The sequence below is a fragment of the Ahaetulla prasina genome, chromosome 1, assembly GCF_028640845.1.
Source record: "Ahaetulla prasina isolate Xishuangbanna chromosome 1, ASM2864084v1, whole genome shotgun sequence".
NCBI classification, from domain to species: Eukaryota; Metazoa; Chordata; class Lepidosauria; order Squamata; family Colubridae; genus Ahaetulla; species Ahaetulla prasina.
Genome location: NC_080539.1, coordinates 308,161,191 through 308,176,530, shown reverse-complemented (window position 1 = coordinate 308,176,530; position 15,340 = coordinate 308,161,191). Strand labels below are relative to the sequence as shown.

At 39.5% G+C, this 15,340-nt stretch overlaps 1 protein-coding gene across 1 annotated transcript in view; it reads left to right on the top strand.

Annotated features, from left to right (window-relative positions):
- RYR3 (ryanodine receptor 3) overlaps positions 1 to 15,340 on the top strand; it is a 343,388-nt gene that overhangs the window by 170,438 nt on the left and 157,610 nt on the right. Inside the window, exons 36-40 of the mRNA XM_058162131.1 lie at positions 3,610 to 3,810; positions 4,401 to 4,503; positions 5,273 to 5,410; positions 12,968 to 13,241; positions 14,079 to 14,193. Coding sequence (XP_058018114.1) covers positions 3,610 to 3,810; positions 4,401 to 4,503; positions 5,273 to 5,410; positions 12,968 to 13,241; positions 14,079 to 14,193 — 831 coding nt within the window. The remainder of the gene's footprint in view (positions 1 to 3,609; positions 3,811 to 4,400; positions 4,504 to 5,272; positions 5,411 to 12,967; positions 13,242 to 14,078; positions 14,194 to 15,340) is intronic.

Below are 15,340 nucleotides of genomic sequence, written 5' to 3'. Positions count from 1 at the left end.
CGGGGAATTATAAATGCTTCTTTGATGGAGGGGATCTTTCCCGCCACCTTGAAAGAGGCGGTGGTGAGACCCCTCCTCAAGAAGCCTTCCCTGGACCCAGCTATTTTGGGTAACTACCGTCCAGTCTCCAACCTTCGCTTTGTGGCGAAGGTGTAGAGAGTGTGGTGGAGTGGCAGTTCCCCCAGTACCTGGAGGAAGCTGTCTATCTAGACCCGTTCCAGTCCGGCTTCCGGTCCGGGTATAGTACGGAGACAGCTTTGGTCGCGTTGGTGGATGACCTCTGGAGGGCCAGGGATAGGGGTTGCTCCTCTGCCCTGGTCCTGTTAGATCTCTCATCGGCTTTTGATACCATCGACCATGGTATCCTGCTGCGCCGGTTGGAGGGGTTGGGAGTGGGAGGCACCGTTTATCGGTGGTTCTCCTCCTACCTCTCCGACCAGTCGCAGACGGTGTTGACAGGGGGGCAGAGATCGGCCGCAAGGCGCCTCACTTGTGGGGTGCCTCAGGGGTCGATTCTCTTGCCTCTCCTGTTCAACATCTACATGAAGCCGTTGGGCAAGGTCATCAGTGGCTTTGGGGTGAGTTATCACCTGTACGCTGATGATACTCAGCTGTACTTTTCCACCCTGGGCCATCCCAGCGAAGCTGTCGAAGTGCTGTCCCGTTGCCTGGAGGCCGTACGGGTCTGGATGGGGAGAAACAGACTCAGACTCAATCCATCCAAGACGGAGTGGCTGTGGATGCCGGCATCCCAGTACAGTCAGCTGCAACTGCGGCTGGCTGTTGGGGGCGAGTCACTGGCCCCAACGGAAAGGGTGCGCAACTTGGGCGTTCTCCTGGATGGATGGCTGTCGTTTGAAGTTCACTTGGCGGCCATCTCCAGGAGAGCTTTTTACCAGGTTCGCCTGGTCCGCCAGTTGCGCCCCTTTCTTGACCGGGATGCCTTATGCACGGTCACTCATGCTCTCGTCACTTCTCGTCTGGATTATTGCAATGCTCTCTACATGGGGCTACCCCTGAAGTGCACTCGGAGACTTCAGCTAGTCCAGAATGCAGCTGCGCGGGTGATTGAGGGTGCACCACGTTGCTCCCGAGTAACACCACTCCTGCGCAGTCTGCACTGGCTACCTGTGGTCTTCCGGGTACGCTTCAAGGTTTTGGTTACCACCTTCAAAGCGCTCCATGGCTTAGGGCCCGGGTACTTACGGGACCACCTGCTGTTACCACATGCCTCCCACCGACCCGTGCGCTCTCACAGAGAGGGTCTTCTCAGGGTGCCGTCCGCCAAGCAGTGTCGGCTGGCGGCCCCCAGGGGAAGGGCCTTCTCTGTGGGAGCACTTACTCTCTGGAACGAACTTCCCCCCGGCTTACGTCAATTGCCCGACCTTCGGACCTTTCGCTGGGAACTGAAAACTTATTTATTTATCCAAGCGGGACTGGCCTGATTTTTAAATTTTAAATTTTAAATTTTAAATTTTTTAATTTTAATTTTATTGGGTATTTTATATGGTCAATTGGACGGTTTTAATTTGGCCTTTATCGAATAAGTCTTTTAATTGTTATTTTAGTATGTATATTAATTGTTTTAATGTAGGCTGTACACTGCCCTGAGTCCTTCGGGAGAAGGGCGGTATAAAAGTTTAATTAAATAAATAAATAAATAAATAAAATACTTTATAATGCCTTGGTAAGGCCACACTTGGAATATTGCATCCAGTTTTGGTCGTCATGATGTAAAAAAGATGTTGAGACTCTAGAAAGAGTGCAGAGAAGAGCAACAAAGATGATTAGGGGACTAGAGGCTAAAACATATGAAGAACAGTTGCAGGAACTGGATATGTCTAGTTTAATAAAAAGAAGGACTAGGGAAGACATGATAGCTGTGTTCCAATATCTCAGGGGTTGCCACAAAGAAGAGGGAGTCAGGCTGTTCTCCAAAGCACCTGAGGGTAGAACAAGAAGCAATGGGTGGAAACTGATCAAAGAAAGAAGCAACTTAGAACTAAGGAGAAATTTCCTGACAGTTAAAACAATTAATAAGTGGAACGACTTGCCTGCAGAAGTTGTGAATATATATATATAGGTCTTTGGTTGTTCGGGTTTTCTCCCGTGTAAAATTGGAAGTGTCTTGGCGACGTTTCGACGAAGTCTCATTCGTCATCTTCAGGCTTCAGCTTCGTGCTTCTGGGAGCAATGTGTGACTGCAGCTGTTTCTTCCTTTTTAACTGCTAGTGGGGGTTTGAACTGATTGGGTGGGAGCTTGGCTGTGCTCTGATTGGATGGGAGTTTTTTGGTGCTCTGATTGGCTGGGGTGTGTGTCCTTTTTGGGTGGGGGCTTGGTTGTGCTCAGGTTAGTCTGAGCTGCAGGGGGATTTGAGCTGGTGAGCTGCATAGCTGTTGTTTGGCTTCGTGTTCGTGGTCGTGCTACATCTTCATAGTGGGTGTCAGTCTGCTGCATGTATGGATTGGAGGGGTTTGAAATGGTTAATGTTGCAGCTGCGGTCTGGCTTCTGGTCCTTGGTCGTGCTTCATGATCAGTGTGGGTTTGGATCTGCTTTCTGGGTGGATGTGTGGTGGTGACATCCTGTGTGGACCTCGTGAGTGTGGGTCTGGTGTCATTCCTCTTGTTAGGGACACGTTTGTCAATAAGGGCAGGTTTCCAAATGGCTGGTAGGCGGGAGGTATCATCTCGTTTGTTCATGCTGTGTGGGCGTTTTTCTATCTCGATGGCTTCTCTGATTATTCTGTTGTTAAAGTGTTCAGTTTTGGCGATAGTTCTGGTCTTTTTAAAGTCAAAAGTCAAGCCCCCACCCAAAAAGGACACCCCCCCAGCCAATCAGAGCACCAAAAAAACCCCATCCAATCAGAGCACAGCCAAGCTCCCACCCAATCAGTTCAAACCCCCACTAGCAGTTTAAAAGGAAGAAACAGCTGCAGTCACACATTGCTCCCAGAAGCACGAAGCTGAAGCCTGAAGATGACGAATAAGACTTCGTCGAAACATCGCCAAGACACTTCCAATTTTACGCGGGAGAAAACCCGAATAACCAAAGATCTACATATATATATATATATATATATATATATATATATATATATATATATATATATATATATATATATATATATATATATATATATATACTGTTTCCCCTAAAATAAGACCTCCTTGGATAATAAGCCCATTGAGCTTTTGAGTGTATGCGCTAAAATAAGCCCTCCCTGGAAATATTAAACCACATGAACAGCGAGTCTCCGCCATTTCCTCTGGTTAAGGTTAGGGAGACAGAGCTGGAAATAAGGTAAGACAGCAAGAAGAGTCCCGTCTTGCACCAGGTGCCTCAAAATAATAAGACCTCCCTGAAAATAAGGCCAAGTGCTTATTTCGGGTTCAAAAAGTATAAGACAGAGTGTTATTTTTGGGGAAAACAGTATATATATATAAAAAGTGTTTTTCGGTCTAAGCACCTGGTCTACCTCAATATGGGTGGGAGCATACTGCTTCCCTTTCATCACGTGTGTGTGTGTGTGTGTGGTGTTTGTGTGTGTGTATAATTATATATATATATATAATTTCACCAGTATAATTCATTTATTCTTTCATATTAGATGTGCGAGCTGCTCAATTACTTCTGTGACTGTGAGCTGAAACACAGAGTGGAAGCTATTGTGTCGTTTGCAGATACCTTTGTCTTAAAGTTACAGTATAATCAGAAATACAGGTATAATGAACTGATGCAAGCCTTGAATATGTCTGCTGCGCTGACTGCCCGGAAGACAAAGGAATTTCGTTCCCCTCCTCAAGAGCAGGTATATGAAGATCCTTCATCTGTTCTAGCAGGAAGTATAGAAAGAGAGAAAAGGGCAAGACTTCCAATAATCTTAAAATGTAGCGTCTATTACAAAGCTCTCTCTACCACAAAAAAAATTGCCCAGAAGGAGATCTCTTGCAATATTTCTTTACTATTTGGTAATAGTATCGAATTAGAATAAAGAAAGTTGTTTTTAACTTTCAAACTTTTTTTTAGTTTTCAACAGAATTTCTGAGAGTTATAAAAGTGGAAATAATTTAGGAATCTAGAAAACTCTATTGCTGAATCTTATTGGCACATTGTGTATTATTGGAGAATACTATATACAGAATTACTAGAATGCTGAGTAAACTGTCTAGTATTTCTAATGTTGGGCATCCAAATAGAAGGAAATAGAAACATAATCCTGTGTCTTCCAGGACAGAGTTAAAAAGAAAATGGAAGGAACAGGAAAATTATTAGTGGCCTCTGTCTCAGATGTTGATCAGTTTTTTTTAAAAGAAATCTTGTAATGGATTGAAACAAAAGTTAAAGTGAAAATCTGAATACAGTACAATCCTAGTTCTAATTTTAATGTTATAATTTCAGATTAATATGCTGCTGAATTTTCAGCTGGGGGAAGATTGTCCTTGTCCAGTGGAGATTCGAGAAGAACTATATGAATTTCATGATAAGCTCCTAATTCATTGTGGTAGGTAGTGGGCATTCATTTTGCTGAGTGGTCATATTGTTCCTGTGAATTTTTTTTGTCTGTGAAAGATTACTACTTACAGATCTTCCACTGTTACTGCATTTTTATGGGAACCATAATATGGACAAAATAAAAAATAATATTTTCAATGTAAAAAAAAAAGTAATTTGAATAATCACATTTTTTTTCTAGCAGTAGATCTCACTGAGCTGGTTTTTAACATTTCTCCTTTTCCCCAGAAAAAAAATGAAGTACCTCTTAAATGGAGCGTAACTCCTGGTTATTATTATGTGGATATGTCCATATAGTTTTTTGGGTAGCAGTATAGATATGGTTTATTATTGCTATTCAATAGGAAGCTTTTTTTCAGCCATTGGTATTCTCATTGGTGATCTCCCATCAACATACTGATCAGATCCAATCTATTTAACATTTTCAAGATTAATTAAGGTCAGTTGGATGCTACCACTTGCTGTTACTCATTAACTTCCCTAACATAATTTAATGTCCATTGACCTGGTCTGGGCTGTAAACTTCAGGAATTTACACAGTACAGCATGATTAAATCCTCATTCAGCCATTTGCTCACCTCTCCCATTCATTGATGTTTATTCTGTTCTTTGCAATAAAGTTTCCTTTTTTATTTTCACTGGCAGCCCTTCCTTGAAAGATTGTGCTTGTTTAATTACTGCATGAGATGCATTAAGATGGTTCTTTAATAATTAGAATATTGCAAGTATACTATTTTTCTTGTTGTTATACACACTAGGTATTCCATTAGATGAAGAAAAAGAAGAGGAAGAAAATATTTCATGGGCTGGAAAACTATGTTCTTTGATATATAAAATAAAAGGAATACAAAAAACGGAAAAGAGAGAGGCAACAGAAGAAGAAGAAAAATATCCTAGTAAGAATTTATATTCATAGCACTATGCCTTAAACTAAATGATAGGTTTGGATGAACGATAACTTTGCAATTTCTCATGCACAAGAAGTGCTATCTATCTTATAGGCAAGAGAGATCTAGAGTTCAGTCCATCTGGAATTTAAATTAAGGAATTAATCAGCTATTCAATCTAGAATAGTGTCATGGGTTAAATATGTCATGCTTCCATTTTAGGTACGGAGTTACAAGCCCAAAACTCATGAGAGTCTTAAATTAATATTAGGTTCAGGTTGATCTGAATAATTCTATTCTGTCAATTTACTTATGAAAGGAAGATTTTTACTGGAGAAGGAATGTAGTTAGTTGGTATGGTTTTACTGATGTTATTTGTGATGTTTTTGTTTAATTTTAGATTTTACCATGGATGTTTAAATCACTGTGTGAGCTAGTTTGCAGAGGAGATAATAAAGTTTCTTAATCCCCATTTGGGATAATAGGAATAATAGGAATAGATAATAGGAATAGATAAGCATGTGTATAGGTTTTTTTTTAGCAAAAGAAAAACTATGTTTTTTCTTGGTCTGGGAACAGTGTTATGATCTCACATAGATTTCTTCTAAGAATATAACTGCTTCTTTTTTCTTTTTAGAACAGACCATTTAAAAGAATTGCGGTGAACACCTGATATGTGTGTACTAATTTTCTTCTCTGATCATATTTCACGGATAGATATTCTTCAGCTTTAGGGTGTTGATTAAAATTGTCTCATTTTAGATAAAGTTTTGTTAAAGAAAAGGAACAGTGTATTCGAAATACATTTGTCTTGTCTTTTTTTATTATTACATTTATTTTTATTAATATAAAATATTTTGCGTGAAAGAGGGTACATGGAAAAATTGTCATCCAATTACTAATCAAGGTAGTTCCCTTCGCTATAGAAAGTCAGGCTGGTTATTTAGCATTTTTAGTATTATTAGCCCGCATTTTTTTTCAGTCCTTTCTTGTTGTGCTTCTTCACAAAGCACATATTCCTCAGGAATTTGGGATCCACCCCCTTCAGAGATTCGTATGTATGTGACCTGGGTTTCTTAATGCCATTTCTGTGCCATTTGCAAGATTGCTTGTGTGTAGTATGGTTCTTGGACTTGGCCATGGCCATGGCTAAACGCGTCCGCCGAAGTTCAAGCCAAAACCAGACATTTGTCTTGTTTTTTTGACAATGTCTATAACATTGTTTGTCAGCCTCAGCAACTTTAAAATGCGTAGACTTCAACTGCCAGAATTTCTTAGCCACCATGGGAATTGAAGCCCATTAGTTTAAAAGTTGCAGAGAAACCCTGTCTTATCTGTCTCAAAAGAATGAAATGCCAGCCTTTCCACCTCACTGCCTCCCTCAGACTCTAATTGTCCGTGTCTGTCTGCAAAGAGTGGTGTTGTAACCAAATCTAATGAATGATTAAATTCAGGACAAGATGATAAGCACTGCATCTTTCCTTTGAGCTGCTACCCTAATGCTTTTACAATAAGCTTTCAAAACTTCCTGCTGAAAAAGCAATTAAAGCTAGGTCTCCAATGCTTTTTTTTTTTGCAGGAGTCCTTTGGTGGTTTCTTTTAAAGATATGATTTGCTATGATATGGAAGCTTTTCCCCTTAAATGTATATCTCTTGTAATATTTTGTTTTGAAACCAAGCTCAGTGTTATTTGGTTAGAATAAAAAGCTTCATTTGAACTTTTCTTTAGTTCATTTATAGCTCCAAGTGATCTTATTCCCTCGAGACTCTTTCATAAACCTTCCTCCAGGCAGCTCTAACTAGAAAAGGAACTTCAAGAGAAGATCTCTATGCAGATAGAAAACCCCCTTAAGCTTTGTAAAACTCCGATACCCACCATTTCTTGCTTTTATTCTTCCCCGTTCCCACCTACCCTGGTCACAGTAGCTAGTCCACTGCTTTGCCAGTGTTTGCAGGCATAATCAAGAGTGTAACTTTTAGTTTCAGGACAAAACAAGCCTTTCTATTAGGTGTTTTGAGCAGCATCAACGAAGAATTTACTAGACCAATACATTTATATATTTCTGCAGGTTTTTCATTTCTCTGTTATAGTCTGAGGAACTCTCCTTTCCCAGTTCAGATCAGAAAGGTCAAGGCTACTCCACATTTGAAGCATCTTTGCCAAATGTTGATCTTGTCTACTAAACCAAGATTGTCCTTTATCAATTTATTAATTTATCAGTTTCTAGTTTACTTATGTACAAGTGCTTTATCCTGTTGAAGTAAAAATGAATTAAGTGACTTGCAGCACCATGCTGCCTAGACAGGAAGAATTCATTAACGGACTTTCCTTTCCTTTATGCAACAGTCTGAAAATAATCAATAAGTCACTTTCAGGCATTTATGTAACCTCCCATCTTTGCTGCAAGTATGGAATTCCATTTAAAAATAATTCCTAGCAATTTATGAATTTGAATCCCATTTTTTTTGTAAAAAATATTTTCATTGAAAATTTTAATAACAGTAGTAAAAGACAAGGTCTTCCATGGAATTCTCTTTCAAATCTGTCATTTCTTCTTTAACAATTTTTGGAAAGTAATCTATTAATAGAAGCAGACATGACTGCTGACATTGTGGCTGCTATATTCTTATCCTATTCTTCAAAGATCTCCTGAAGTATTTAATATATCATGCCATTCTCTATCCTTTTCTTTCAATGCTGACCAAAACCAAAAGACAAGCCTTTTTCTCTCTCTTTTTTTTTTTTCATTTTTCTTTTTCTGCTTGGAATCTTCAATCCCTTATAGTGCCCAATTTCTGACAGCGCAGCAACTCAAATTTCTATGATGACTTAAAATAGACTAAACAATTTTGTTTCCATAAGGGTGTATATGTGTGTGTGTGTGTGTATGTGTATATATATATATATATATATATATATATGTATGTATGTATATATATATATGTATATATATATATATATATATATATATATATATATATATATATATATATATATATATATATATGTATGTGTATATGTGTGTGTGTGTGTGTGTGTGTGTGTGTGTGTGTGTATTTGTTTTCTGAGGTTTTCGCGGGTGTTTGTATGTAGGTCTTTGGTTATTCGGGTTTTCTCCCACGTAAAATTGGAAGTGTCTTGGCGACGTTTCGACGAAGTCTCATTCGTCATCTTCAGGCTTCAGCTTCATGCTTCTGGGAGCAATGTGTGATTGCAGCTGTTTCTTTTTAACTGCTAGTGTGGGTTTGAACTGATTGGGTGGGAGCTTGGCTGTGCTCTGATTGAATGGGGTTTTTTGTGCTCTGATTGGCTGGGGGTGTGTCCTGTTTGGGTGGGGGCTTGGTTGTGCTCAGATTAGTCTGAATTGCAGGGGGATTTGAGCTGGTGAGCTGCATTGCTGTTGTTTGGCTTCGTGTTTGTGGTCATGCTACATCTTCATAGTCGGTGTCAGTCTGCTGCATGTATGGATTGGAGAGGTTTGAAATGGCTAATGTTGCAGCTGTGGTCTGGCTTCTGGTCCTTGGTCGTGTTTCATGATCAGTGTGGGTTCTCACCGGCTTTATTGACAAACGAGTCCCTAACACAAGGAATGACACCAGACCCACACTCACAAGGTCCACACAGGATGTCACCACCGCACATCCACCCAGAAAGCAGACCCAAACCCACACTGATCATGAAGCACGACCAAGGACCAGAAGCCAGACCGCAGCTGCAACATTAGCCATTTCAAACCCCTCCAATCCATTCATGCAGCAGACTGACACCCACTATGAAGATGTAGCACGACCACAAAGCCAAACAACAGCTATGCAGCTCACCAGCTCAAATCCCCCTGCAGCACAGACTAGACTGAGCACAACCAAGCCCCCACCAACACAGGACACACCCCAGCCAATCAGAGCACAGAAAAACCCCCATCCAATCAGAGCACAGCCAAGCTCCCACCCAATCAATTCAAACCCCCACTAGCAGTTAAAAGGAAGAAACAGCTGCGATCACACATTGCTCCCAGAAGCACGAAGCTGAAGCCTGAAGATGACGAATGAGACTTCGTCGAAACGTCGCCAAGACACTTCCAATCTTACACGGGAGAAAACCCGAACAACCAAAGACCTATATATATATATAACATAACATAACATCAGAGTTGGAAGGGACCTTGGAGGCCTTCTAGTCCAACCCCCTGCCCAGGCAGGAAACCCTACACCATCTCAGTCAGATGGTTATCCAACATTTTCTTAAAAATTTCCAGTGTTGGAGCATTCACAACTTCTGCAGGCAAGTCGTTCCACTGATTAATTGTTCTAACTGTCAGGAAATTTCTCCTTAGTTCTAAGTTGCTTCTTTCCTTGATCAGTTTCCACCCATTGCTTCTTGTTCTACCCTCAGGTGCTCTGGAGAACAGCCCAACTCCCACTTCTCTGTGGCAGCCCCTGAGATATTGGAACACTGCTATCATGTCTCCCCTAGTCCTTCTTTTTGTTAAACTAGACATACCCAGTTCCTGCAACCGTTCTTCATATGTTTTATCCTCCAGTCCCTAATCATCTTTGTTGCTCTTCTCTGCACTCTTTCTAGAGTCTCAACATCTTTTTACATCGTGGCGTCCAAAACTGGATGCAATATTCCAAGTGTGGCCTTACCAAGGCATTATAAAGTGGTACTAGCACTTCACGTGATCTTGATTCTATCCTCTGTTTATGCAGCCCAGAACTGTGTTGGCTTTTTAACAGCTGCTGCACACTGCTGGCTCATATCTAGATGGTTATCCACTAGGACTCCAAGATCCCTCTCACAGGTACTACTATTGAGCAAGGTACCACATATACGGTACTGGTGCATTTTGTTTTTTTGGCCTAAATGTAGAACCTTACTTTTTTCACTGTTGAATTTCATTTTGTTAGTTAGCGCCCAATGTTCAAGTCTGTCAAGATCTTTCTGTAACTTGAGCCTATCTTCTGGAGTGTTGGCTATTCCTGCCAGCTTGGTGTCATCTGCAAATTTGATGAGTTCCCCATCTATCCCCTCGTCCAAGTCATATATATATATATATAGCGTGGTCAGAGCTGCTGTGTGGTTGCATCTTGATTGGTAGATGGAGTGGGTGTTTGCAGATTGGTCGGCTGCCTCGCAGATCCTAGTCTTTTGTTCCTGAGCTTTGGTGTTGTGGCCTCTGGAGTTCTGTGATGTGATGTCTTGAGCAGATAGCTGTGATGCAGCATCCTGGGCCCTGGCCTGGCTCCAAGTCCGAGGTCCTGGCATGTGTTCCTGGCATGTGTCAGCTTGCTTTGCGTGGGGATCGGAGAGGAACGCAGCAGCCAGTGGTGCCAGCATGGTCTGGCTTCTGGATGGTGGTTGTGTTTCGTCTGTGGGATGGGTTTGGGTTTGAATCTGGTGAGGATGATTGGTGGTGGCGTTTTGTGTTATCCTGGATCTGGTGTCAATTTTCATGGCTGGGACTCGTTTGTTGACTAAGGCCAGTTTCCAGATGTCTGGTAGGCGGGAGGTGTCATCCTGTTTGTTCATGTTGTGGGGGTGTTTCTCTATTTCGATGGCTTCCATAATTATTCTCTTGTTATAGTGTTCAGTTTTGGAGATTAATTTGGTTCCTTCAAAATCAATTTCATGTCCTGTGGTTTTAAGGTGCTGGAAAAGGGAGGAGGTTTTTTCTTCTTTTCTTACTGCGCTCTTGTGTTCTGCGATGCATACATTTATTCTCCTATTAGTTTGTCCAATGTATGTGGCTGGGCAGACTTTGCATGGTATTTCATAGACTCCTTGGTTTTCTAGATGGATCTTGTCTTTGGGGTTTCTTAAGATGTTGGCTATTTTTTGGTCTGTGCAGAAGGCTGTCTTGATGTTGTGTTTGTGGAGAATTTTGCTGATTTTATCTGTGGTGCCTTTGATGTACGGGAGAAGGGCGATGCCGTTGTCTTGTTCTGTGTCTTGGTTCTTGGGCGGTGTCTCCATTTGGATTAGGTTGGTAATTGTGTTTCTTTGGAATCCGTTGGATCCATTTATTTCAAATTATTTAAGTTCTTCAGCTCCTAGTTATTTTTTCTTTTATTCTGGAATGAAGGTAAACTTGCCAGGTGGCTTTGCAAACATGTTATTTTGAAGATCTCTATTAAACTTAAGGTAGCTAAATACTTAATTTCTGAAGGTGATTAGGAAGTGAGGTTAATACACCCAATATTTTTTAAAAGACTTAACCACATCTGAGAGTTTGATGGCTTCTCTTTGTCTCCCAGACAAAGAGTGTCCTGTGGTCTTCACATGAGGAGAAGCTGTCTGAAACATAAATGGACAATCTCAGATTCTCTCCTTTTCCAGAGAGTTTCCTTGGAACCTGTGTTTTTGGTAATAGCTATTCACTCATTTTGAGACTTTTTAGCTCACTAATCCTCACCTAGACGTCCCAGAATATAGAAGATGGTTATTTTTTGTTGTTTTAAAGATATCTGGAATGTTTTGTCTCATTTTGTGAAATCGGAAATAAAGTTCTGGGCACTCCTTGAACTTAAGAATTCAAATATTGTCTCTCAAAATTTCTATTTCATTGATATCTGTATGGCACATATAATCATGTTAGTATATAAATTTTTCTTCATCTCTAAATGATGATTCTCATGGGAAGTGCAAAATAATATGGGTCAGGTAGGCCGATATGCACAGCACACCATGAATTTCTTCATGCTTCACAACTTCATGCTTTAGATATTTGAAAACAAGTGCTGGTGTATTCCTGAAGTCCCATGTATAATAGACAGCTGGCTCAATTAATGGTTTAAATTCCACTGAACAGTGGAATCTTGTCATCATAAATCATAGAAGAAAGAGATTTGCTCTTGCCTATGTGCCTCTTGGGGGGAGGTTTACCTACGAGGATTGCATGATCCACCTTTCTTTCAATTCTTAGTAGAACCATAGAGTTTTAGTAAACCTTGGGACTATATTTTTTTCACCTAAAGTAAGTAAAAATTCCACTTGTTATGTTAGCTTTTCATTCTCCAATTCAGGTCTATAAATCTATGAATTCAGTGGCACATATTTGCAGGGGGGAGAGAGAGAGAGAATAAAGTGATACTAAAGTGATAGTCAGTGGAAAAGATGGCAAACTGGAGTTTGGTTTACTGCCATCAAAAGCCAGCTATTAGGAATCACAAAGGATATGAGTATGTGCCTTGAATGTCTGTTGGAATTGTGTGAAGTACATTCGCATTTCATGAATAGAAGTATCTCCTATATCAGTAATACAGCCACTTGTGCTCCTTTAATTGCAAAAGGGGTAATCAATGATTTCTTCCCTCATTCAAGGATAAGAGAAGGCAGATAACAACGCATTGTTGGCCCGCAACTTATCTACATAAGGTCATTGCATAATTGGCAGGGCTGTGACTACCAGCTGTTCCCACCCAAGATGAAATTCTAATTCCTAAATTCTTTAAGTAATCATTGCGAATTAGAATTTCAGATTCCTTAATTGCAACAAGCTTTTGACAAGCTTTTATGACAAGATTAGTTTGTATTTTCTCTTTTTCTCCTTTCCCCTTCTATCGCAGTTTCTCTGAAAGAGCTGATATCTCAAACTATGGTTCGCTGGGCACAGGAAGATCAGATCCAAGACCCAGAATTAGTTCGCATTATGTTTAACTTACTTCGAAGGCAGTATGATAGCATTGGTGAGCTGCTGCACGCACTGAGGAAATCTTATACTATAAGTGCTGCCTCCGTGCAAGACACAATCAACTTATTAGAAGCACTGGGGCAAATTCGTTCACTTCTCAGTGTCAGGATGGGAAAAGAAGAAGAATTGCTAATGATTAATGGCCTAGGGTAAGAAATAAATTCTTTAATGCCTTAAAATACAGTTAGAACATTCAGCTTTATTGATTCTTAGTTAAGATGTACTCTATGCCCATTTTTCAACCTGATTGGTTTTGTTACAAGACTGTTCAGATTGTCATTAGTGCAGGACTTTCTGTGGCAAAGGTCCTCCAGGGCTTAAGGTGCAAGATTTTTTTCAAACCTTCTGTATTGATCAAATAACAACCGATTAATGTTATAAAACAGGCAAGTAACCTCCTTGTTTTCGTATTAAAGTTAGTGCATGCCATCCCATGAAAACCTGAAGGATTAAGATGAGGACAGATTGTCCCTGCTACATGATTAATGAAAGTCAACACTGACTCAAGATAAATTATCAGTACTATATTTCACAATAAGTCAGAACTATTTACCTGTTTCATTTCTCAAATATTGTGTCTGTTTTATTTCCTTTTTCCTTATTTCCTTTTAAAAATCACATCTACATATGAAATTTTAAGGAATGAATTTATAAGAGAGTAGTTCAATACCTCCCTTTCTGAGACTCCTGAGTCTGATTAAAAATGGGAACAAAACAAGTAGAACAAAACCCAAACCACATAATCAATTAATTCAAGAGTCAATCCTAAATTCTTTTTCTGTTTTAACAAGCTGATTTAGATTTAATAGAACTAATGTATGCAAACCTTGTCACTTATTATTGAGCAAAGTTGTCTTTTTTATGACACTAAACTTGTAATTTCTGTTACCCCCTTAGAATTAGAATATATTCTAATATTCTTTTCTAATATGTTTTGAATTGTGGAACTAAGAATGGTACTGCCTTTAATTTTTTTTCTCACTTAGAGATATAATGAACAACAAAGTATTTTATCAGCACCCTAATCTTATGAGAGTCCTGGGTATGCATGAGACAGTTATGGAAGTAATGGTAAATGTGCTTGGAGGAGATAAATCTCAGGTGATTTCTTTTATATTTGTGGTGTTCTAAGCCTACTATAAGTAAGGGGTATAGTATAAAAATGCTATGCATATGTAATAAGGTGAAACGAGTAGTTCGGTGGTCTAGAGGTGGAGCTTTCACCTCACAATCAGGAGGCTATGAGTTTGATCCTAGGTAGAGGCAGATATTTCTCTCTCTGGGCACACTGAGAATATATCTGCTGAATAAAACTCCATATTGGCAACAGGAAGGGCATCTGGCCAGTAAACACTCAGCTCCATTCAGTTGCCCAGACTCCACCCCGCAATGGATTATGGTGTCGTTAAAAGAGGATGATGATGTAATAAAGTGAAACCTATTGATTGAATTCAAAACAGCATGAATTGAATGGATGTCAATCTATACAGGTAAGCCAACAATCACCCAAGGGACCACAGCATAATAGTCCATTGTCGACTTATTTCTGAGACAAATAGAAGAAAACTACTTACAATAAAGAGATGATAAACATATACAGTATTCAGCATATAGTAAGTGGCAGTTCACTTAAGACAATAACAGTCTTTTCAGTTCAAATAGAAGCTTATGAAACAAAATTTCACCAAAAAGAGAAAATCCATTCCATTTAGAGTGAGAATTGTTGCTGTTTATTAACCTGTGTATTTTAGTTTGTTCTATCTTATGAATGGCTGTTTGCTTATTTGTATACACTGTAATCCGTAATTTGTTCAGTTTTATCCCATATACAATTAATTAAAAAAATTATAAAATGAAATTTATTTCATCATTAGATTGCATCTATAATTGGTCAAAACTTAGTTTATATAGTATACTTGCCTCTTCATACATTTTAACAGTGTTAAAGTTAGCAGGAAAAAATCTTCATAAAATAATTGCCTGCTGTCAACAAGATTTGGTGCAATAGAGTACCATTTATTTTTATTCAAGCTGCTGAATTCTAAAGTAATTTTAATGCAGATACTTTAGGAGGTTTAATGATTACTGTGGTGCTCTGCAATTTGACACTTGAATGATTGTGGCATTTTTCTCAAAAATGTAAATGACTAATGTTTTAAGATGACAGGAAAAAAAATTGCTAATGGCTTTGAGTATTGACCCAGACATGTTCTCCATAATGCAAATGCTTTTAGTATTAGATAGAAAT